Source organism: Ochotona curzoniae, unplaced genomic scaffold, assembly GCF_017591425.1.
Source record: "Ochotona curzoniae isolate NIBS_2020 unplaced genomic scaffold, NIBS_Ocur_1.0 contig_2210, whole genome shotgun sequence".
Classification (NCBI taxonomy): Eukaryota; Metazoa; Chordata; class Mammalia; order Lagomorpha; family Ochotonidae; genus Ochotona; species Ochotona curzoniae.
Window position 1 is genome coordinate 44265863 of NW_024465369.1, and position 25964 is coordinate 44291826.

A 25964-nucleotide genomic window follows, 5' to 3' on the forward strand; every position below is an offset into this window, starting at 1 on the left:
AGGCATTTTATAATAACTTACTTATTTAGTATCACTACATGCAGTAGTTCTGGGGAAAATCTAGCCATTGCATCTTCCTATATTCTTTCCTCATGTTCTTTATTATCTTACCCTGAAGTTCCATCTCTTTGTGAGAATTCAAGTTTTTCATTTTTATCTTTTATTGACTATCATACTTTCAGTGTTCTTTGCTGAATTTGTGTTGATTTCTTTAAATCTGTACACTTGAATTAATGCATTACCAATGTTTTGGTATGTTATTATTTATACTTTCATTAGCATGGTATAGTTAGTAACTTGTTTAATTATATAAATTAAGCACTATTTGTATATAAAATATAATTATTGAATAGTTATTTTTGAATTCACAAGAGACAAGTTATTATTTTTTGGTAAGTTTTTGTTCCACGTCTGTGCTAGCAAATATGTTGTTTATAAAATGGGGCTTGAAAAAGTTCAGAGAAGATTGAATAGTATTAAAACAAAAAAGCATGAAGAGCCCAGCACAATAGCCTAGTGATTAAATCCTGGCCTTGCAATCGCTGGGATCCCATATGGGTGCTGGTTCATGTGCAGGCTGCTCCAATCCAGCTCCATGCTTGTTTGCCTGGGAAAACAGTCAAGGATGACCCAAAGCCTTGGGACCCTGCACCCATGTTGGAGACCTGGAAGATGCCCTTGGCTCCAGGTTTTGGATTGGTTCAGCTATTGTGACAACTTGAGTAGCAGACCAGCAGTTGAAGATCTTTCTCTCTGTAAATCTGACTTTCCCATTAAAATAAGTAAAACTTTAAAAGAAAAAAAAAACTCATGAATATTAATAATGTCTGCATCATACTAAACTTAATTTTTAATCTTATTTCCCATGATCTTTTCAAAGTACCTCCTCCTATATTTGAAGAGTTAAAATACACTGGTTTCATACTTTGTATCTGGTTGTTCAAATTTAATTGATCAATTCAATTCATGTAATTTTAATGTATTTTTTCTGATACCAGCTATAGTGGCTTGTTTATATTCGTGTGTGTGTGGGTGTAATACAGTAATTATTATTGCTGCTGTTTATTAACTCATTATGATAGAAAAGTGTGGTTGGAATTTTTTTTAATATTTGTGTAGGTTGTGTCCTACTACAGAAAATTGATATTTTCTGTTACCAGGCAGCTGCAAAAACTATAAACACTGGCTCAATTATTTTTCTTAAATGAAATACTCACTTGGAGTTTTACAGACAACACACATTTGGTGAATTTAATAGTTACAGATATTTAAAAGTCTGTGGTTATATAAGAGATGTGTTTATGTTTTTTGTCTCCACTATGCACAGCTAAAAGACTAGACAAATTATTTCTCTTCTACATCTGTGTCATGATTGTCCTTTAGTAACTCTTCCAATAAGGATGAATTCACAGAGTTCCTAGGTCAGGCATTAGCCTGAACATGTATTTACCACTCAAAATTATGTTCCTGTCATGTTTTGTTATATATATTTTTAATCTTCAATAAGTTCTCCTATTTGTCAGAAAGTTTAGCCATTTTTAAGAACATATTATTGAATTTCTACATGCCTGTTAATGCTTCAACAACCTTTTCAGACAGCTACTTCCACAGAATATTTCTGGAAATCACAGAAGATGGTGAATATCAGGGAAAGAATGTGGCATAGCTACTAAGCGGCTGTTTAAGATACCTATCATTGAATCAGACTTCCACTTCCTCTTCTTTTTTTTAAATTTCATTTCATTTTATGACACAGTTTCATAGGCTTTGGGATTCCCCCCAATCCCTCCCCCCCCCTCCACATCCTTCCCCCATGGTGGATTCCTCCAACTAGTTGCAGTATTACAGTTCAAATCCAATCATGATTCTTTCATTGCAAGCATGTACCATGCATAGAGTCCAGTATCTTATTGTCCAGATAAATTCAACAGTTTCTTGGGGAAACCATCTCTGGTCTGAAAGCAGAGCTGGCAGAATATCATCCCATTCAATGAAAAGCCTCAACATAACATCAACAATTTACAACACTATGGAGTTAAATGACATGGTATTGAGTGACCAATTTGTTAGAAAATACAAGTTCTTAACCACCTCCTGTGACTACTTCATTGACATTTCAATTTTAGTTTATACACAACCAGCTGCTATATACCTTAGAATGGCTATAGGGTACTATTCAGCTGTCTCGTATCTATTTTCATTTTTGTATTTAGTAGTTTATAGTGCTGAAGCATACTTTTTACTGAACTTGGTGGATTTTAAGATAGTCCAAACTGGCTTATAACTCTAGCAAGGCATATGTCAACAGTTGAGGCACAGAACAATTTTAGGAGGGGTGTGCAGAGAAATCTTCAATAAGTTAGTGAGGAATAACTAATCCTCACGTCCTACCTAGTAAGGTATATGTGAGTCCAAGGTGACTGTTTCCTGTCTGATTCTAAGCTTTCCTTATTGGTTTCTGTTTATCTAATTGTTTTGGGGGTGATGCTCCGGAGTGACCCTGATGGTCATTGCAAGAGAGGGTGGGGATTCAAAGTTGGAACTAAGTAAGGACCAGAGAAAGCTCCTCTCCTGAGACCCAGAGGATGTTTATTATTCTTCAGTTTCAGAGGTCTGCTCAGGGCTCCCAGCTGTTGTTCCAATGACATTCTCTCCTGTGAGGAAGGATCTGGGCTTCCTCCATCCCATGTGGGAGATCCAAAATGGAGTAGATGACCTCAGAGTTCTTGACCTATGAGGGCAGTCCATTTCCCTGTGGTCTCCTTGGCAGTTGGGATACAGCCCTTGGTGCCTGTCCTGATAGTCCTTGGTGAGGATCTGGGAGTCTTCAGGGTTGGGATACAAGCCTCCTCCTGTCTGCTTGTTCCACTCTAGGGTCCTCCCTGCTCTGTACATATGACTACCTGTAAAGAGGTTGCCAGAATCACTCTTGATTCTCCCTGAATGTCTTTATAGTTTGGTTAATGTCTAATGCTGATTTGAGTCTGTTATCTATAAGTTACCTGTTATATTCTTGGTAGGTTATACTTAGCATCTTCCTCACACATTCTGAGGAGGTCGAAGATTTCTCTGCTCTCCTGCCCCATTACAGAATAACATAGGGTATTAAAAGTGTATTTGGCTTTACAGTTCTTGATGTAGATCATTAGTAGTCAGACTGACATTGATTGTTGGTTCATTGCTTACATCACAGTATCTTATTGCATGTGATACAGGCTGTTTGAAGTTGAAATAATATCACAATTTAAAGGTACTATTTTTCGGATTGACATATTTCCTCTTAAATTAAGGCAAACATGTGGTATCTAACCTTTGGAGGATTGGCTCATTTCTCTTAGCATAATGGTTTCCTGTTGGGTCCATTTGACCACAAAGAACTGCATTTTGCTTTTTTTAATAGCTAAGCAGTATTCCATGGAGTAGATGAACCATAGCTTTCATATCCAGTCTTCTGTTGATGGGCATTTCGATCGCTTCCAAGTTTTTGCAATTATTGATTGTGCTGCTATAAACATGGGGGTGCATGTTGGTTTTTTGTGTAATAGGTGTTTGGGATATATCCCTTTCAGACGTGCTATTGCTGGATCATATGGTATGCCGGAGTCCAGCTCCAGCTGAGTTCGGAGCTCGAGAAGGGTGCGTGAAGTAGGCGTAGAAAGAAGAGACGGACCACTACAATTCCAACATCATTGTGGACCACGCGAGAAAGCTGTCCACTTTATTTATACAGAAGCAGTACACAGTCTTTTTTAGGGCATTTTGACATAGCTTCAAGGGGGGCACAATTTACAACTGCTTGAGAGGCGAGTGAGGGAGAACCCCACATTCTTTGCTTATCTCGGCTTGCCAGCCCCTACTTACTTCCCTCAAGTCTGGGTCCCATCCTTGGCGCTGCCTGTGACAACCAGACCCCTACCTTGAATTATGCATGGGAAAAGGGCTGAGAACTTGGTTTATGGGGATTAGGGTATTGGCACCAAAGGTCATTAGGTCTGCAGGCCCACACAGTTTGCTAACTAAGCAAGAGTTACAACGACGGAAGGAACTGCAATTAGCAATGAGCCATGTTTACTCCATTTAGGTTTCTGCTCTACAATGGGCAAGTAAATGTTTCCAAAGACAACTCTACAGATAGTTTCACCTTAAGACAGGACATTATCCATTCTGATGTTGCAGCCAACATTTTCTCAGTAGACAACACATCTTATTCAGTAATACATTCCTACTACATTTCTTATTCTATAACTTATCCATCACTTAATGAGAGAAATACATCAAAAGAGAAAAAATATAAAAATCTAAGACAAAAGTTTCAAACATTAAATCCCTCTACAATTGTAGGCTCTACAACCTCATAAATGATCAAACAATAATCAAAAGTATACATGATGTTAGTAAAGTCACCCTATATTTCCTCTAGTTAAAAAATTATGAAGGCAGCCAAAGCAACTACATTTACTATGTTCTAAAGAGTTGAGAGTTGCAAGGACAGGCTAACCTTTAAGGTCACAGTAGCTATATTTTGCCATAGCAGGATAGCCTTTAGGGTCACAGTAACTATACTTTTGCCATAGCAGGATGGCCTTTTGGGGGTCACAGTAATTATAATAGGATAACCTTTTAGGGTCCCAGTAACAGGATAGCTATATTTTTTGTCATAGCAATTTCAACCCATACTCCCATCACTTCCATTAGTTTGTGAAACTCTTATCAGGCCATTTCCCAGAAAGTATGCTAAATATTTGGGCCAGGTCTCAGAGCAATGGGTAGGCACACAATAAGGTGTCTGGAAACAGCATGGGCTTAATTGTACTCCTGTGCGCAGTTAAAGGCCCACTCACCAAGACATTATCAGTAACATTAACTTTTAAGCTCATGTTGGTTGTAAAAGCCATCTCACAGGGGCAAACTATGCCTAATAGATTGCAGAATTCTTAGTGGGGTGGTTGAGTGTCCATGCAAACAGGGGGTGAGACTGCATCAAGGTGGTCAGAGAGAAATCCGCCGGGCCCTGCCAAACAGCTGTAAGCTCCCCCAGGCCCTGCCAAGCAGGGGAGCTGTTCTCTTCACACCTTCGTGTCATTAACACCTACTGCACGGACACCAGGAATGGTATGCAGATTTTCAGTTGTTTGAGTGTTCCCCATACTGATTTTTATAGAGGGTCTACCAATTTGCAGTCCCACCAACAATGGAGTAGGGTTCCCTTTCCCCCACATACTTGCTAGCAAGTGTTGTTGGTGGTTTTTTACATGTGCCATTCTTGCTGGCATGAGGTGGTACCTCACTGATGTCTTCATTTGGATTTCCCTTATTGCCAGGGAACTTGAGCATTTTTTCATATGTTTGTTTGCCATTTGGTTTTGTTCTTTTGTGAAATGTCTGCCCATTTCCTGTGCCCATTTTTGAGTGGCTTGTTTGTTTTGGTGTTTTGGTTGTTCTGGAGATCTTTGTATATTGTGGAGATTAGCCCCCTATCACCTATGTAATGTGCAAAGATCTCCCATTCTGTGGGGTGCTTTTTTACTTTGTTAATTGTTTCCTTTCCAAGGCATACTCTTAGAGGCAACAGATGAAGAATGAGCTAGTAGGGTGCCTAATCCCCAGGTAGAGAACCCCTTTGTGTTCTAGGTTCCGTATTTTGACCTGAAACAGTGTCATCACCTGTTGAAACTGTTTGGAGAAGGATCCAGAGGATGGTAGACTTGTGTTGCTCTGCCTTTCAGGAAAATATAATGATTTTTTTTAAAAAGTAGTGTTAACTTAATACTTAATTTTCAGATCAGTGCACTCTTAATTTCACTGCCTTCCTTGAGAAAACGGTTCTATATAAACAATAGAGTTCATAGAATTAACATTTTCTGTGCATCATTGTTGTCTATTGATAACATTTTGACACTGAGAAGCAATTGGCCAAGTCTGATTTTGAATTGACTGTACTTATTAGCATTATTTATGTAAGCAGAAAACTCTAGTTTTAATTCTTTTGTTAATTTTTATGATTAGCAAGAAATAATCCACTGGACTAGCAGAGTTGTTTTGCCCAAGACCTTTGAATTCCTTCAGTATCCAGAATCTTATCCAAACCAGCATTACAGTCTTATTTTATTATATATAAAAATGTTAAATAATTCTTAAGTGGAAAGCGATAAATGCAGACATATCATTTAATACATACTACAGAATCACATGGATCTATTAATGTCATCTAAAAATGCAACTGAATACTATGCCAAGTGCTGAATATATAGTGACAAAGATCATATCATAGGGATAGAAAAGAGTAAGTAAACATGAAAGTACAGTGAAGAATAATGAAGTTGTATAATGAAGAGCATGTTAAGGTGCTTTTGGAATACTAGAGAAGGAAGCTAATTTTTTAGGTGCATTTCAAAGAAAGCTTTCCAGAGGATTTCATACAAGCTGAATGAGATTTAAAAAGTGAGAGGTTAAAGGATGCCAAGGAAAGAGGTTCAAAAGAAAATCACTAGAAAACATAAATGGCAGGAAAACACAAAATATTTAGGTAATAGCATTATACTGGGTCTAAGCCACAAAATACATATGATACACCAACTACAGAAGACTTTGAGTAGCAAGACAAGGACATGAGATCTTGTAGTACATTTTGTGGTATGCTTGAGATTTTAAATTCCACTATGGAGAGATCCCAAAAATTAATTAAATATAAAGCAATTCAGTAAGAGTGATGTCCTACTGAAGAAATTTTTAAAATTTCACAAGCTGCTGATGACAGATGCAAGTCATAATTTTCTTTTTCTGACAATTAGGACCTCAGACTCGTGATACAGCTGCAAGTATTTTTCCTAATCCAGGGTACTCAAACACGTAAGTATTTTAAAAAGTTCATGATTAGTCATAAATTGATATTTTAATGATTGTAAAGAGTGTTGTTCACAAGAAAATGATTAAATGGAATCCTCATTTATTGAAATTCTACCTGAAATTATTGAAACTTTACCACTTACTGTCCTCTTATTTGCCACTTATAAGTCCAGATTTTAAACAAAATGTGAGACGTCTCCTTTGACTTGTTGCCCTTCTGCACTCACCATGTTGCAGGATCTCCATAGTACTTCCCAGGATTTCCCCACAGTGCCCTCCCTTCCCAGGTACCTTTCCAGGATCTGATTTTGCCCTTTTGCCTTACTACTTCACTAATATTCCTTTAAGAATGTAGGAAGTAGTTAAAGAAATAGCTCATGCTGGAAAAAAAAAAAAGATTGAAAATAGGATTGTAGTTTCAGTCTTTGAGTTATGTTACAATTCTTTGTGCTTTTATTTCATTAGTGTGTGAATATAAATCTAAAAGACAGGATAGAAAATGTCACATAAAATATCTAAGTCAGTGTTGAAAGTACCTAGAAATGCATGACACTAATACATCATTATTGAATAACCATTATGTCTTTTTACTCCTCTGGCAAATGAGCAAACAATGGTGGAACTATGGGATTTAATATAATAATTAAAGTTTTCAGAAGGATCCGATCAGATATCTTATTACACCCATCATGCTTTTCAAAAGAGAAAGGACATGCAGCCTCCCTCCCAATCCTGTTTTCTTTTCCCAATAAAGCACAGATGTTAAGGGTAAAAGTTCCAAGTACTATGACCAGATGGATAAATTGTACAATTTACTCCTCTGGATACTGGAACATATTCTAAATCCAGGCATCAATACCTGTGAAGGAGATTAAATAGGAAGAAAGGTTGATCAAAAAGTTAAAATATATTTTTCCATTTGAATATCTACCAAAAAACCCCTATGTAGAAGAAACTGACTCAGTGACTAAAACTTTTGGGTAAACCTTCTTAAAGCCTTGAAATAACAGAGAGCAATCTTTCTGACTTTACAGACAGCAGAATCTCCTGCAAAATTGCTTGCAAGAAAAAGTATGTATCCTAAAAACACATATTCATGATACTTTTGATATATCTTAAAGAAGAAAAAGATCTTGAGAATCAGATGACTTTAAATTATTAATATGTGCATTTCTTGCTGTTTAATTTTAATGATGCTTACATGGTTGATTTAGATGGAAGGGACTGAGGGTTAGGAGAAAGTGGGTAGGACCACTGTTTCCAATTTTTCCTTTTCTTCTGCTTGCATCTGGGGGAAGGAGGGAGATAAGGAGAGAAGCCACACCCAACCTCCCACCACCCCAATACGAAGGGATGGGGAATGTTTACCTGATATCAACCCAAGGTGCCCAATATGGAGTATGTTCTAAAGGTTCTGCTTACATGATTTTGATAGGCATATCTTGCTTGTATTCCTTTTCTCTTTTCTAGTTTACTTCCAGATAATTTTTAGGTTTTTTTTTTTTTACAAAGATTTCGTCTTAAAAAAATGTTGATGCTTCAAGGAGAGGGTCTTAGGAATGGGACAGAATAGGGGAATCATTTAAGGATCTATCTATTGTAAAAACATCACCATGCACCAAAACCCTATTCTGTACAGGAAAGCAGTTGGTCAACAGGGTGGTGGATATTCCTGAAAAGACGTATAACAGTCCAAGATGTATGGATGTTTCTCTAGTGTTTTTATGGAAAGTGACATAGTGATTTATTAAGATCACGGAACAAGGTAACTAGTCACCTATGAGCTGGGCTTACAAAAGCCTGAGATAGAATGTAATGTTTACATAAGACTCAACTCCGAATCCAGGCAGATCAGTCAGGATGCAGCAAAGTCTGGAAACTGCACATACTCTGACACATTATTTCACGTGATGGGTATTTGCTTAACTTGTGCAATATGGATTAAATACAAAAATCATAACTAAAGAGAATATTTCTCTGATCAGTATTGTAACATAAAGTAGTTGATATACAAGATACTATTTTTCATTATTTCACTATGCAGAGCAATTTAGGAATATCTCTCTTTCACATATTGAAGTTGAAAAGTCTTCCTATCACACCAGAGCTAAGAGTAATTATATATATAATATATATATAAAGTATAACCCAAACAACGATATATGTACATATACATATATTATGTAATACTGTGTATACACATATATATTATATATAAAATATAATCCAAATAACTGTATGTATATATACATATATATAATATATATTGGATTATATTTTATATATTTTGATTAAGGATAGTTATCTTCTCTGTTAAAAGTTTTATTCTTAGATATTTAAATGTTATTCATGTAAAACAAATACATATTTTATAACCTCTGCTACCATTCCAAAATATTTTTTCAAAGCTTTAACTATTGTTTGTGCAGTAAGTGAAAAAATATATATATGGAGTTTAGGAGATTTGAGTTGAATTAAATGGCCTTCTCTCAAATTGGGTCAGGAAATGAAGGTGCTACATAGTTAATCATGTTCTTTTACCATGTTTCCTTCGTGAACCTTGATAGTTTTCTACCTATGCAGCATTTGGTATAAAAATGCAAATGTTAACATCCACCTTCAGGACAGGAAATAATACTTTGCATGATTTTCTTTTCACCATACTCTTCTCAGGTAACTTCTGAAGAGCTGTATAGTATAATTCAGAATATAATGACCTGGGTTGTGGCTACAGTGACCAGCATATTATACCCAGCAATTACAAAGTATGAAGAAAGGTTACAAAATATTACATACCCTGTTTCTGATGATTCAGTCCTCTCTTCGGATAGTTCAAGCTTCTGCAGCACCTGCAGTGAAGAGTTTACATATGGAAACTACACATCTGCAACAACTAAAACATTTCAGACAGAGCCTTGCACATTTGAAGTTGACATGTCAGTAAGGAGACCAACCACAGCTTTCAAACCTCCTCCTGCCCACGTGGAAAGAAGAGTTGTAGGGACAACCTACCACATGGCAGCACCATCTTTAACATCTGAACTCAACTATAACAAATCCAACTTGGTATATTTTTGCCCAAAGCTCAGAAGTTGTAAATCTGATAGTCACCTTTTGCTTTCATTTGAAACAAGTACAAAAACTTCTAAAGATGCTACCACTGAAACAGACAGCTTAGTGAGCCCATTGTTTAATGATTATAAAACAAAAGCTGCAAATGAGATGAAGAACTTGAAGAACGTTTTTGTTGACTTTAAATGCCACTTGAAGGGGGAAACTGAATTGATTTTAGGAAGTATTTTTCAAGAAATAATGTCTGATTTAACCCAAGCGATTCCATCTCTTTCTTCTGTTACTGCTGAAGTTTTTGTTGACCAAAATGAGTCTGATAAAGAAGACTTGATTTCTAATGTTGATATCTGCTCAGTAGCTTCTGACATTGTAGAAAGTATGCTTGAGAAGCTAGAGTTTGCAGTTGAAAAAAAGTATGTTGAGATATTTTCACAAGAAGACTTGTCTATCAACATTTCACCAGTATTAACAGATAGTGGGGAATATTTTATGTTATCAAATGGAAAGCCATCCGAAGCTTCTCTGCCTTGTACTTTGGAACCCATGAATGACATTGCAGAAGATATGGTACAAACCATTTTAGAAAGGCTGATGTGCCTCACATATAGCAAGCAAAATGAAATTACTCACTTTGAAGATACAAATGAACTTTCCAATCAGCAAAGTAAGAGAGATTCACCATATATGATGTCCCAACCAGATAACAGCCATAAATGTAGTCCCCAACTTGACACGGATAATTTAATTCTGAAAGAGGAAGTACAAGGTTTAATGTCACATGTTTTTTCTCAGTCATCTTTGGTGGGTCATATAAAGGAAGCAGTCAGTGTTATATTAGGTTATGTCCAAGCTGAACTCAACAATGAGCGGCTAATCGCATCTGAAGACACAGTAGCACTCCTTCAGATACTTGATGGTATCTTCTCTAAGCTCCATGAAGAACCAGTACAAGCTGATGATCAAAAAAGTAAACAGCCTGAGAGGAATGCTGACATTGAAGAAAAATATAGGCTTGCTGGCACTAGATTATCAAATAGTCCCAGGTCTAGAAGGTCATTTCCACCTGTTAATGTTCCAGGTATGGTAGTTTATTCTGAAGATGATAATGAAGAAATAAACAAAATTGTGAATACTGTTCTGGATTCATCTGTCAGAGATGAAAAAGAAAAATCTCAAGAAAATACATCTGATCATTGGTTTACGAAGGAAAACACTTGTTTTGAAAACAAAAATGGCACTAGATTGTCTAGTAAGCCACCTTCTCAAAGCAAAGCTGCATTGCATGATTGGGGATTAAAGACCGAGCTACCACCTCTTATTAATGAAAGCATTTTAAAGAAAAAATGCTTGCATAAAGACACTTCAATTTTCAGCCAACAACAAAAGCAGCAGATACAAATGGCTTCAGAAACCATAGTTAAAGATATTTTAGCAGAAATGTTCAAGGAGATATCTTGCATTCCTCCTGGACAGGTAGACTGCAAAAGCAGCAAAGACACTTCAGTTCTTGTTTCAGAAAAACCTCAGGAATCATCACATCAGGAACAGATGGACCAGATGTTCTCTGTGTCAGAAATTAGTTCACTGTCTCAGGAAATAACAGATACAGTGATAAATATACTTCATAAGGCATCACACTATATTAACAATACTGCTAAATACTCTGTTTCATCATTAACTCTTCAGACTAAATTTGATCCTCTTCAGGATGATTTTGATACTTCCCACACAATCAAAGACATGCCAAATAAAAAGCCATTAAAAATATGGTTTGACAGTGACAAGAAAATGAAATATTTATCTTCAATCAATGTAGATCCTGTAAGACCTTCTTGGCTAAAGTCTGGAGAAAATGATCCTAAACCTGTAGATGACATTATTCATAAAATCATTAATACAGTTTTTAAAAGGCTGAAGGCATTTATTTGTCCCAAATTGCGAATCAGGTCGAAGCCTTTACTTGTTAAGCACTTTTCATTACAGTCTCATCTCAGCACTTACACAGCAAAAGTAGTACACATTGTTTTACGTGCTATCCAGAATGAATTGGAACACAACAAAAAAGACTTATGTATTAAGAAGGCAGACCATGCCAGAATCCTTCCAAGTAAAGGATTTTTTGTTAATGCTGAAAAGAAATTTGGATCTCTTGTCATAAATCCTAGTGATGATGTTATGGGGAGCCCTTTATTAACTTTAATTTGTGAGATTTTATTAAGTGGAAATGAAAGACAAGGAAATGTTTTACTCCCTTCAGCAAAAGCAAGGTCTGAAGCCTCAGATGAATGTGATAATGCTGATAAGCAACACATTTTTTCAACTAGTCAGAATTCATTTCGCAAATCTTTGGCCAACCCATGTACTCTGCACAGTGTCAGTGATACAAAAGATCTCAAAAAGAAAGTCAAATTGCAAGTGTTAGATAGAATTGGAGAGACAGTGCATGAAATGATAGGCAAACTCCCACAAGCCCACCCTCACTGTCAGCCATGTGGTAGTCTGCAAACTACAGAGAAGACAAACAGTGATCAGCAAATGGCTGCTTCAATGCAATCTAACATACAGCGCATTTCCAAAACAATTTTGGAATATGTCCTTGCAAAATTATGTGATTTTGACATGGATACCAGTTTGGGAAATTCTGAATGTAAAGCTGTCTCAGAGTCTCTTAATATTGACAGTTTATCATTTGAATCAATTATTGAACAGGTGACCAAATGCACCAGCATAATTTCCAGAATGATCCAGGGGGATAATAATGAGGTAACTAAAATCAAGGAACAAACTGTTTCTCCCATGTTTTCCAAAGTGGGGAGCACAGAAGAAACACAGACAAACAAATTGAAAGTTATAGCATCAGATATTCTTAATACGGTTTTTGCTAAACTAGAAGTATTTGCAAATGGAAATTTAGAAACTCTGGGTGTTATTAAAGATAAAAATAAAAACAGCAGTAATATGGATTGGAAATGTGAAAGCCATAGTGTTTTCACAGATACACATGAAGAACCATTGCATTCCGTTCTATACATGCAAGCCAAGAAGGTCTCAAGTACTATTTTGAAGGCAATTCAAACAGAATTAAATATGAACCCTTCAGAGTTGAAGACAAGTGTAAAAACCTCACCACCTGAGACACAAATGCTTAAAAATATAGTCAATTTAATTTCAGATGCAGTCTCCTCAGATATATTTAGTGAAACTGAACCTGAGGAAGAAGACATTAAAACATACCGATACAAGCCATCTTATGGAAATCTTCCTGGAGGAGCTGAATCAGATTCACTTCTAGATGATGATACAGAAACAATGAACGAATTCACTAGAGAGAGCACATTAGTAAGAGAAGAAGCTAACTCCCATGCTCTTAAGCAACAGATTCTACAAAGAACCTTAAATAAAGTTGAAGTGAAGCTTAAGGAAGCATGTAAATCTCCAATTGCTCCCATTATTAAAAGTATCTTGAATGAAATTTTTCAAACTGCTTTTACCAATCAATTAAATGTGCAAGGCATGCCTCACAATGTTTTTGAGCCAATTGCTCATACATCTGTTCAATTTGTAGATAGCACAACAGATCCTTTAGTGTCTGACACAGATGTTACCACAGTGGCAAATGATGTGGTTAAGACTGTTTTTCATAAACTTTATTTAGCTGTAATGACAGAAACAAATGTGAGAGAAAACAGGTATAAAACCATTACGTTTTCAGCAAATGTCTCGTTTCAAAAGCACACCTATGGAGGAAACTCTTCTGTTACTTTGTTGGACAGAAACCCATCTATGCTTCAAACAAGATTCAGTGTTGACAAACAAATTAAAATGAGTATAATTGAAGACATTACACAGGAAATATTGACAAATTTGGAAACTTTTGCTACTTCCAAAATAGAATCTCTATTTTCTCCCCAAGCCAGCACCATAGCTCCAGTAGCTTTATCTAGTCAGCAAAGTAAGAGTACATTTAGCAAATCATTATCATCTGAAGACTCACACTATGATGAACAACTTTCCTGTGGCTCAGTGGATCATATTAAATCAGGAAAGACCAACTCATTGTGCCAATTACCTATGTCAAAATTGAATACATATGCAACAGAAGTGGCTAGAAAGATTTTACAAGGAATCAAACATGAGTTAGATAGAGAAAGGGGAAGTCCTTCCTTAACACATAATGTTGTGGCCCCAGAAAGTATTGCAAGTCAGGTTGTTAACTCCATGTTGACTATTGTGTCATGTAAAAGCAAATATAACAAAAACAATTCTAACAAACAGAATGATTCAGATCAGCAAGGAAGTATTTTTAAAACCCTGTTCAATAAGCCTGAATATCAAAAAACACTACAGACTCAAATTCAAGATACTATTCAAGACATAATAAATGACATTTATGAAAAAACACTGTATTATAATAATATCTCATTTCCTGCATCTACTATGAAATCTGGCATGACTGATGAACATTCGGAAACAAATTCTGAAATGTTCATTGAAGATGCAAAGATTATTCCTAAGCTTTCACTTTCTAAGTCAGATGTCATTTTGCTAGCTAATGATATTGTCAATATTATTCTTCAGAATCTTAGTTCTGCTGTTATGCTTCGCATGAATGCAATACTTGCTACTTCTGCAAGATCGCATGTGACTACTTATGATACATTTCCAATTATGGGGCCAAAAAATGAATTGGAAAGAGAACATATTCCACATTCACAAAATCAGAAATCAGCTTGTGCTGATGATAACCAGACAACTGAAGGGGAGAATGAAGAAACCAAGAAATTCCTCAACCCATGTGAGGAAAATGCTAACTCCATTACTAAGACTATTTCCAGTAGGTTAGAAGCCTTTATGGCAGAAAGAATGGATTCAATAATGACTCTTGCTTTCCGGAATAAGATAAGATCCACTGTCATCCCAGAATTGGAAATTCACAAACAGGATGGTTGCAGTTTGGATGAATCAAGCCAAATGGAATCTGATGTAAATGTACTGAAAGTATCAACTGAACCTGATCTCAGTCAAAAGCTTACACATTCTTCTTTTGCTAGTTACAGAGAAAAGAATGGATATACAATTAATTTATCACAAATGAGTCTTATAGAAGGTGCAGAGTTCATTGCCAGTACTACTTTGAAACTTATTAAAAATGACATAGACTTAGAATTCCAAAAAATGCATTCATACTCTAACAATATTTCCATCCAGGAAACCATCATTGTGAGTGAAATTGTCAACAGTATCTTAAAGATTTTGTATGATAATAGGTCTGCAAATAATATATTCCTGGGAGACAAAGAGAAAGAAAAAAACACCAAGTTATCTCTGTTTACAGAGTATCCACTAGAACAGAAACAAATAACATTAGAAAAAGAAAGCCGGAAAATTATTTTGGAAGACATATTTATGAAAAAAAGAGAATTGAAACAAAAAGAAAAAACTGAACTGCTTAGTGCAGTGGAAGAAATTTTGAAAAAGTTAGATCAAAGAGTAATACAAGTTATAGGTCATTTACCGCCATTTAATGAAATCCCCTGTTTTAATTCTAAAATTGAGACAGATATAACACATAAAAACCATTTCCATAGTGAAGCAAAGGACATCGTTGAGAGTGTTTTAGAGAAAATATACTCTTTAGTTGTGACATTATTAAGTGGAAATACTAAAAGAGGACAAACAGAAGCATCCGAGAGCAGTGATACCTCGAAACTGTCTTCTTTCAGAGAAACTAAACAATCAGGGAAAACAAGTAACTCTCCCAGATATGTGGTAACACCAGTTTATCCTTTAGCAGAGAACCAAAGGTTTTCTGTGTTTGGAAACACTTTTTGGCAATATTCACCATTACAAGTAGGGAAAGATTTAGTACAAATGGTTCTCAGTAAAATCACAAATTTTTTGTTCCTCCATCTAGAAGAGAGTTTATCCTCTGAAGAAGGTTTGGATGAGTTGCAGCTTCCAAGATTACGTAATTCTAAAGTCACCTCTAAGGGCAGCCCAAAGCCAAGTTTGAAAATGGGTTTAAAACCAAGGTCAAAAATCACTTCATTGCCTAAATGTAGAACTAAGCAAAACCTTGGACCTAGTGGTAGTAAAGTAAAAAGCAAGAACAGGTTAAGTCCTGGAGAGAAGATCCCCAAAGGCAATTGGTCCAGTGTTGCCGTTGATCAACCATACAGTGTATCAATAGCAGATGCCAAAAATTTACTCAAAGCAAAACTGCCCACTTCAGAACTAAAAATATATGCTAAGGATATTACCATCAGTATTCTAGAAAAAATTGTGAAAGAATTTGAAAAGGTGAAACAGACTAAAGGAATGGAAAATATAACAGCTTTACACTCTGATCATATTCTGGAAGCGAGTAAAATAGTGAGTACAATTTTGCAGGAACTACATGCTTCAAATAACCACAATTTGAGTCATTCAACCAAATTGTCATATTTGGATCATCTCAAACTTTCCCAGGGGATCCCGAGTGCAGGGTCACTTGCCGAACAACAATCCTGTTTTTATTTGGAAAATGTTTCTTCACAGCTAGAACAGATTTTTCCTAAAGATGGCATATTTAAACAGATGTTTGACAAATGGCAAACAGAATCAAATGACAAGGAGAGTGACAAATATAAGCTATTGATGATAGCTGAAAATGTTTTGACTGAAATTTCAATAAAGGCAAAAGATTTAGAGTATTCGCTTTCACTTTTAAATTTGCCACATTTTGAAGATCGTGAGAGTAGGTTCTATACTCATCATAGTGGAGTTTATTCTAGAGCTGAGGATGCCAAAGCACAAATTAATATGTTTGGAAGGGAAATTGTTGAAATGCTATTTGAAAAATTGCAGTTGTGTTTTTTGTCCCAGATGCCTAGTGTGGATAGTAAAGAAACTCTACCAAATAGGAAAGAGCACATTACTGCTGCCAGTCAACACAGCTTTCCAGCCAAGCACATGCTCAGCAACTTATCAACGTATAATATGAAGACAAAAGATCAAATGTCTATGGACTCTAGCAACCAAATTGTTCGAGAGATTGTACAAAGGGTTTTAGATATTTTAGAGTCATTTGTAGACTTGCAATTTAAGCATATCTCTAAATATGAGTTCTCTGAAATAGTGAAAATGCCAATAGAAACCCTTTTTCCTGTCCACCAGCGATTATTAAGTAAAAAGATGTTGCCAAAATTACAACCATTAAAAAGGTCTTCTGCTGAATCCACGTCAAACACTCCTATTTCCAAAGAAAACATTCAGAATACCCTGCTAGAGGTTCATTCATTCCATTCAGAATTGCTTACATATGCAGTTGCTATTGTCAGTGACATGCTGGATACAATTAAGAACAAGCTAGACAAAGAAATAAGCCAAATGGAACCATCTTCAAGTAGTGTTTTGAAAGAGAACACTGTAGCAAGTGAGATCATTGGCACACTAATGGACCAGTGTGCTAATTTCCATGAATCTCTGATCAAAAACCTTCCAAAGGAAGGTCTGTTTCAAGGGTCAGAAAAAACTTACATTGTCAATCACACAGAGTTAGCAACTAACATGAAAATTTCCAAATCAAAGACAAAAGAAACCAGTTTGGGAAATAATTCTCCGCAAAGGAGAATCCCAGGCCACTTGCTTCATTCAGAGGAAAATATAAAACACAAATTCAAGGTTCCATCAGATCTGTTCTCCCATGCGAGTTCTGCTGTGGAAGGTAAATACCAAAGCTCAAATCCAACGGAAGGGCCAAATTCAAAAATTATGACATCATGCTTTAGAAATAAAATACAAAGCCCAAGGCCAAAAAAAATTAAATTTAGTCATTTTGATGAGGTGGTGAAGAAAAACAGTTCATTCTCAGAAGATAGTGTCTTAACAAGACTATCAAGGAAAGCAAACGACTCAACAGAAGCAGCATTTAAGCAGGTCATGTCATTCATAGAAGGGGGAAAAGGTGAAAATCCCAGAGTATTTTATTTTGAGACTCCAAAACCATTGGTGGAGTCAAATCAAATTCAAACAACAGTTTCTCCACTCAAAATATGTTTAGCTGCAGAAAATATTGTTAATACTGTGTTGTCAAACTATGACTTTCCAAGCCAATTGCACCCCAATGGAAGCATGGAAACAATTAAGCCATTTTTTATATCAAAGCAAAGTCCTTTGACTGAAATATCTGGTGGGCAAAAGAATGAAGAGACAAGTCTACTTAGAATTTGGAGTAAAAGAATAAATTTTATGCTTAAAAAAGAAAGCAGCAATCTTGAATCCAGCACAGATTTTCCTTTATTGCAAAAATGGCAAAATAGCCAGTATACAACAAAAATAGAGACCTTAAAAGAAATTGAAGCCATTTCTTTCGCTGATCATGAACTAGGTCCTAATGAAATTCATTTGGTAGCAAGACATGTCACCACATCAGTCATCACACACTTCAAAAACTTTGAAACTAGAGGTAAGTAATAGATAACTTATTTATAGAAGTAAGTGAAATTATAGATAAAAACAAACAAAAAAACCAAGAAACAGATTTGCTATTTTCCCTGAAAATAGCTTTGTAGAAATAACGATTTAATTGCCTGTAAATGTAAAAAAAAAGAAAAAAAAAAAAAAAAAAAAAAAAAAAAGCTAAAATGTAAAATATTTGCTTAGCTTGAAAGTGAAAATGAGATAATCTTAGAATGGGATTGTGTTTGACCACATGAGGCATGGATTCCCAAGAAATTTTAATTTTACACCTGACTTATTTATGATTATATGGCATATACAGCTAATCTGTAGTTATTCTACTACTTTTTAAAATGTTTGCTTGCATCCATGGAAATTATTATTACCAGTAATGACAGCAGTAGAATTAACAACCTGTTTGCATTTCAGTATTCTTACTTGATTCCCTTTTAGGTATACAATGCCAACCTACCTTAAATATGCAACATTTGTTGTTTGTATTCTAAGAATATGGCTCTATGCACACACATTTGGTTGATATGTTATTTTGTATGAAAATTATTGCTTTGGCAATTAGTGAAGTTTTATCTAATGATACTATAATAACCTTAAGCTGAATCAATAGTTACCAGTATTTAGTTGCTGTAATATTAGTCCAGATCCATTCCTTGCCCATCATTCACATAGGTGATATAGTAGCAACACTACCCATCTACAATAGGTAATTATTTGATATCCTTAAAATCAGTAGTTTCTCAAGTTGACTACAATGAATCATCAACTAATTACAACATCACAAGTAGAATTCATCAAGCATGACCTCATTAAAATTAGAACAACAAGAGAATCTCTATGTTTCCAGCATATTTGTTTTGTTTCTAATGATTTACATATTTTTGTTGGAAAGTCAAATTTAGAGAGAAGCAGATAGAACAATCTTCCATCCACTGGTTCACTTTCCAAGTGGCTGCAATGGCTTGAGCTGCACTGATCCAAACTCAGGAGCCAGGAGCTTCTTTCGGGTCTCCCACACGGGTGCAGGGTTCTAAAGCATTGGTCCAGCCTTGACTGCTTTTTCAGGCCATAACAGGGTACTGGAAGGGAAGTGGAGTAGACAGGACATGAACCGGCACCCACATGGGATCTTTGTGCATACAAGGCAAGAACTTTAGCCACTAGGCTACCATGTAGGACCTCCCAGCTTATTTGTAATTACCTTTTATCTGTCAACAATGTTGTATATATTTTGGCATTTCCAGGGCTTTCCTTCATTGGAGTTGATAGGATGTTCTAGGCTTTCTTGTTTCTTAAGAATCCTTAACCAAAACATTTAACTGAGCATTTTGAGTTCTTTGGGCATATTTTTTCCTCACCTTCTGGCCTAAAGTTAAGATTTTATAAGCAGAAAATAAGTTTTTGAGGAACATTTAATTGCTTTCTTCACTAGAGTTTTTATTTTAATATGTGGAAATGCACTAAAAGCAGAAACACATAAGTAAATAATAACTTATATTGAATTTTTATATTGAATAAATTATATTGAATTTTACAAATTTCCCTTAATGAATGCTAAAAATTTTCCTTTTTTTTTAAAGTTTCCACAGAGGAGATGGTGTCTATTGTTTCTACACTATCATTGAAAAAATATGAACAGAAACAGCCTCAAAGAAGCATATATCGTCATTCTTCAATTCATCAATTTTGTGAACATCTCACCAAGTCAGTAATTTACCATCTAGCTTCCAGCATTTCTGGTGACACTAAAAAGGATAAAGAGAAAGAGAAAATATGGGAAATGCAAGATGCAGCGCTCAACAAGATTATTTCAATTCATTCTCAGATATTTGGGAGCAGGTCAATTTCTATTGGAGAACTTGCTTTAAGCATTTCTGAAATAGTTATTGAAATCCTTTTTAATGGTAACATTATAGAAGCTGACATTGCACAACAAGTTATTTCCATAAAAACAAAATATATTTACTGTTCAGGAGTAGCTTCTGCTGACTTTGACAATCTTTTTCAAGACCTCTTAATAGGAGTGATTCATGTTCTATCCAAAGAAATAGGAATAAATCATCACTTTGAAAGCAGTGGAACAAACCAATCACTTTCCTCACTTAGAAGCAATAGTATGTCTACTTGCAGCAAAACAAATACGGTAGAAAGACTGATAGACTCCATAGATTCTGAATCATCAACCCACCAAGTTGACCAGCTCATTCAAAAAAATAAATTAAATTATCTTGCACAAAAGTTAGACCACCTAGCTGGTAGTCTAACAACTCAAGAATCCAAAGAAGTAGTCAGTAAAGTTTTTGATATTGTTTTAGATTTATTTATGCCAGATGAATGCCCATATGGAGCTATGGACCCTGGTAAATTAGCACAAGCATTTTGCTCTTCCACACATAATCAAAGCAATCAAAGTGACATCCAAAGTAGAGGTAACCTGGGATTATCTCCAAAGTTAGTCTTTCTTCTCAATGTTGTCTGTGAGAAACTTATTAGAACACTTTTGGAAAAATGCACTAGCACTGTTTTTCTTGATAGTGGTTCTTCTTCTGATGAAACATCAACAAAAGAAAGTCAGCTTTCAAGAATACTTCAAAGTTTAGAAGATGGTGAATTTGATTTTTTTAAGGAAAAAATAAGTTGTGAGCAATCTCAACAAGATTCCCTGTTAGATCTTTCAGAAAATCTGACAGAAATGGATCAAAATTCGTTGTCGTCAGACACCATGCTTACTGCTATTTCCCATAGATTGGTTAAATCCTTGATGGACAAACTATCCCAAAGCTTACAACAAGCTTCTGACAATCTGCCTTTTACAAACAAGCAGTTGAACTGTAGAACAAGAGAAACACAGTATAGTTTCACAAAATCACCAAAACCAGAATTAACAGATTTAGGACAAGGACAAAGCAATAGTTCTTTGGGATTCATGAGTGATGATGGTAATTATATGACTAAATCCCTGGAAAACCCCATTTCAATTTGTTCCAAAGCAAAAGAACCATTGAGCAAGCAATATACAGTCAAATCATCTTTTCTTAAAAGGCAAGAGGCAAAAGAAATGAAGGCAATCGCGTTCACCAACAGGCTACACCGAGATATGAACATTGGTGTCTTTTCAGCCACATTTTTGGAGGAAATAATTTCAGAATTGTTTTTTAATCTCTCTACCACTTTGTGGAGCAAATACAAAAGTATCACTGAGGCTCAACTCAATGAAACAAATACATTATTCATCAACATTATAGTGAGTGAGTTAAATAATGCACAAGTTACTGTTCTACGGAATGCTGAAGAAAAGCTATGTTTCCCACCTGTGCAAAAAGAAATTGTTAAGAAGATTGTTGACTCCATTTATTATGATGTTCTACACCAATATGAATTGAAAATAACCTGTGGTAATAATACAATGTATGACAATACCTCAGTAGTAGAACAAATAACTAATGACATATTATTAGAGATTTTAGATTACCAATTGCCATCCAACTTCAGGGCAAAGCTCCCATTTCATTCATACTACTCTCTCAAAGCAGACATTATACTTCAGAAACTTCAAAACAATCTAAGAAAGTTTATTTGCCAACCTGGGTCTTCAACAACATATAGCACTATGTTATCACAGTCATTTTTAGAAGATGCCATCAAGAGACTTTTATTTCAGCTCTTTCCTGCCCTGAGTAAGGCTTCCTCCATGGGAAAAAATTATTTAATGAGTTCAGATTTTAATGAAATGTCCAGATGCATAATAAACAAGGTTATATCAGCCATTTCAAAACATAAAATTGGATTTACTGTATGTGATAATCAGTATCTGTGCCAAGGAAAAAACCTTGAAACAATGGTCAATTCCATTTACAGTAATATTTTGCAAATTTCTGAATCTCTTGACTCAATAAAGAGAGGCATAATCAGCCGAAACCCAGCTGTGGTGGACAGAATTACCAGTTTTATTATCCAAGAGATCATTGACAATCATCTTCAGCAGTTTTTGGGTGGAGAGATTTTACCCCGTCCAGGATCTCCACTCGATTCTGTATCTGACATGGTTAAACAGATTCTCAGTGAAGCCATAGAGTCACACAGACCCCAGAAGCAACAACACTTTAATACTCACCCTGATACAATTGTAAGAAATATTGTTACCAGACTTTTATCAAAAATTTTCAGCCCAAAGCATAGCACTGAAGTTGACTTAGATGAAATGACACAGAAAATAGTTAACTTAATAAGTAACCATCTGGACGAGAACAAAAGTCACACTCTGCGTGACTACAGAGAACAGTCTTTCCCATCCATCAATAGAGATACTGTGGATGAACTTGTCACCTCCGTTTATGGAAATGTTTTAAAGCAGCTTGGCTTAGGTGCTGACACTGAAAAAGAGCTTAAAGATAGTGAAGTCTTGGTGGAAAATATTGCCAATTTGGTTGTAGCAAATATTTCAGATTCCCTTCTTCAACCATTCTTTTCTGGGGATTTGTCAGCTTCTTCCCATCCCATCCCAATGACAGACACTATTGATCACGATGTCATTAGTAATATTAGCAAGCCTACCAAACCAAGCGAGACTTCATCGTCATACAACACCTTGCTGCCATACACATTTTTAGAAGACATGATCAGAGTGCTACTGTGTAGACTGTTTCCTTGTGCATCTAACATGGTTTTAAACAGAGAATCTCCAAAAGATGCATCAGAAGTGAATTTCAATGAAATTGCTTCTAACCTTATCAATGATATTAGAATGAAAATTTGCCAGCATGAAATTCGATTTTCAAAAGATGAAGAAGAAACCAAGTTTGCTTATTCAGAAGATGATGTGCAGCATCTTGTTAATTCAGTACTTGACAATATTTCACAAAACTCTGGCTCTCAAGAGTTAGCCAAGCAAAATATTTCAAGCAGTAATGATGCTCTTATTGATAGAATTGCAGGTTTTATCATTAAATATGTCTGTCAGAAACATCTTCATCCATTTTTGGATGGAAAATCATTATCTTCTTCATCATACACAAATTTTGACGATGAGCAAAGGCAATTATTTTATGTTAATGCTTATTCCTCAGAATTTTTAGAAGACATTGTCTGTGGAGTCTTAAGTAAAATATTCCACAGGGCAATAGGCATTGTACAAACAAAATTAGAAAGACACTCTGAAGATGAACTGTTCGATAAAGTTGAAGAACTTATTCACTTGATAATAGATGAATTTTCAAAATCCAAAATTAGTATTATAGATAGTGCTGAAGGACGACTGTATTTACCTCCAGTGGAGAAAGATGTAGTAAAAAAAATTATTGACACAGTGTACAGCAAAGTTTTACAAGAATATGAAATGAGAACAATGCCTGGTGAAGATTTTCTATATGACACAATAACATTGGCTGCAAAGATAACTAAAGTCATCCTCGCTGAAATTTTTGACTTCCAAATTCATCCTGATATTATTGAAAATCTGCCTAGCAAGTCATATTCCCAACTCAATGCAAATGTTTTGATTAAGAGAGTTCAGCATGCTATTAGTAAATCACTATTGCGAGGAAAGTCTTCAACAATATATACTACCATGTTACCATATACTCATTTGGAAAAAATAGTCACTCAGCTTATATCCCAGATGAGTCCATTTGACTCTAGTTTACAAGATTTAGATGCTTGTCAATCAGACTTAAACAATACAGTTATAAAATTGATAAATGAAATAATGTCAATAATTTCAAAGCATGCAATATGTATTATAAAACATGGTAATGAAAAACAAAACATGTTTTCAGAAAAAGATGTGCAGTCCATGATTGATTCCATTTATGCTGATCTTTCTTACTCAAATTTGTACCAGTCTCTTACAAAAGGTAAAAAGGGCAAAAGTAACATACCTGTGTCAAAGATAGCAAGCCTTATAATAAAAGAAATTTTCAACCATCATCTCCAGTCATTTTTAACTGGAGATAAAACTCTCCTTTCAGCTCCGGTTGATAGAACTTATAAACAGAAAGAACTAAATCCTAAACATAGAAAATTATCTCTCATTGTGAACTCTGCTGTCTTTTTTGAAGAAGTAATTTCTGAACTTCTGTGCAAAATCCTTTATGCATTCACAAATAATGTCTCAGCTGCTGAAAACCTAGACAGAGCAAAAGCCAGAATTACTGACATCGTTACTGCTTTAGTCAAATCAATTGTTCTGGAGTTTACCACATCAGAGATTTTGGTTGCAGACAGCATTGATGAAAATTTATATTTTTCAGAAGGATACAAAGAAATGGTTCAAAACACAGTAAACATAATTTATGAAAAAATATTAGATGAATATAAATCTCTGATTCAAGTATATAGGGTTATTCAAAGTGATACTGATTCCTTTGGAAAGAAAATATATAACTTGCTACTGGAAGAAATTTATGATTATCAGGTACAGTCATTAGTTTCAGGAGAATTACTGTCAGCTTCCTATTCTTCACTTCGAGCTGATAATATCATTAGAAATGTGCTCAATATCATCATGAAAGATAGCTATGCCTTGCCATCATGCATTACAGTGCTGCCTCATTCTCTATTAGAAGATATGGTTTACAAACTTTTGGTGCATATCTTCCCTTCATCCAATACAGAAAATGAACTTAAAGAGGAAGAGGTTTTATCAGATTATGAGTCAGTGGATGCAGCTTCAAAACTGACTGATGAAATTATAAAAGAAATTTCTGAACATGAGATCCGACTTGCCACCGCAGAGGAGAATGCAGAAAGCATACAATTAGAAGCTATTGAAAATTTTGCTGACACCATATGTAGTAATATTTTGAAAAACTCTGAATTTCAAGCTGAAGTACATACAGACAAAGACAAAAAACAAGGCTCATTTCTCAGTAAAATAGCCAGTTTCATTCTGAAGGCAATAATGGATCATCATCTAAAACCATTTTTACATGATGAGGAATCATCTTCCAGTGACTTACCTGATCATGTAACTGTACTTGCTAAATCTGGTAAAGAAAAGGCGCAGCCTGCTCTATATTCAGCTACATTTTTGGAAGATGTAATTGTTAACCTTGTGCACAAATTTTGTGCTGTCCCAACTGTCATTGAAGATCCCAAGAAAAAAGAAAGGTCAGAACCTGATATTGTGGGCTTGGCTATCAAGTTTGCAAACTCTTTGATAGGGGAATTTACAAAGAATGAAATTAAAATTTTACCCCATGCTGAAGAAATATTTCCTTTTCCACCAATTGATAAAGAAGCAGTTGATAAAATATCCAATTTTGTATATGATCAGTTCATTGGAAAATATTCATCTGATGAGATACCTAAAAATGATAACAATAATTTTGTTGTGGAAGTGATTGCCACTTTAGCCCAGAAGGCAATATCTGCATTTAAGATTCAACCACTTTTTTCAGGGGATTGGTCTTCCACTTTCTTTTCATTTCTAAATCCGGAAAACATCACCCAAAGGGTTCAAAAAATACCACCAAAAACTACTCAAATAACTAGGTGTTTAAGTTGGAACCAACTTATTGTGCCAGAAAAATCATCCAAACACAGTTCTGTAAGCTCAGATCACAAAACCACAATGGACACTTTGCAAGTAAACA

At 35.3% G+C, this 25964-nt stretch overlaps 1 protein-coding gene across 1 annotated transcript in view; it reads left to right on the top strand.

The window, feature by feature from the left end:
• Positions 1–25964, top strand: part of FSIP2 (fibrous sheath interacting protein 2) — a 79901-nt gene that overhangs the window by 30998 nt on the left and 22939 nt on the right. The window contains exons 12-15 of the mRNA XM_040972007.1: positions 6792–6849; positions 7881–7917; positions 9520–18364; positions 19953–25890. Coding sequence (XP_040827941.1) covers positions 6792–6849; positions 7881–7917; positions 9520–18364; positions 19953–25890 — 14878 coding nt within the window. The remainder of the gene's footprint in view (positions 1–6791; positions 6850–7880; positions 7918–9519; positions 18365–19952; positions 25891–25964) is intronic.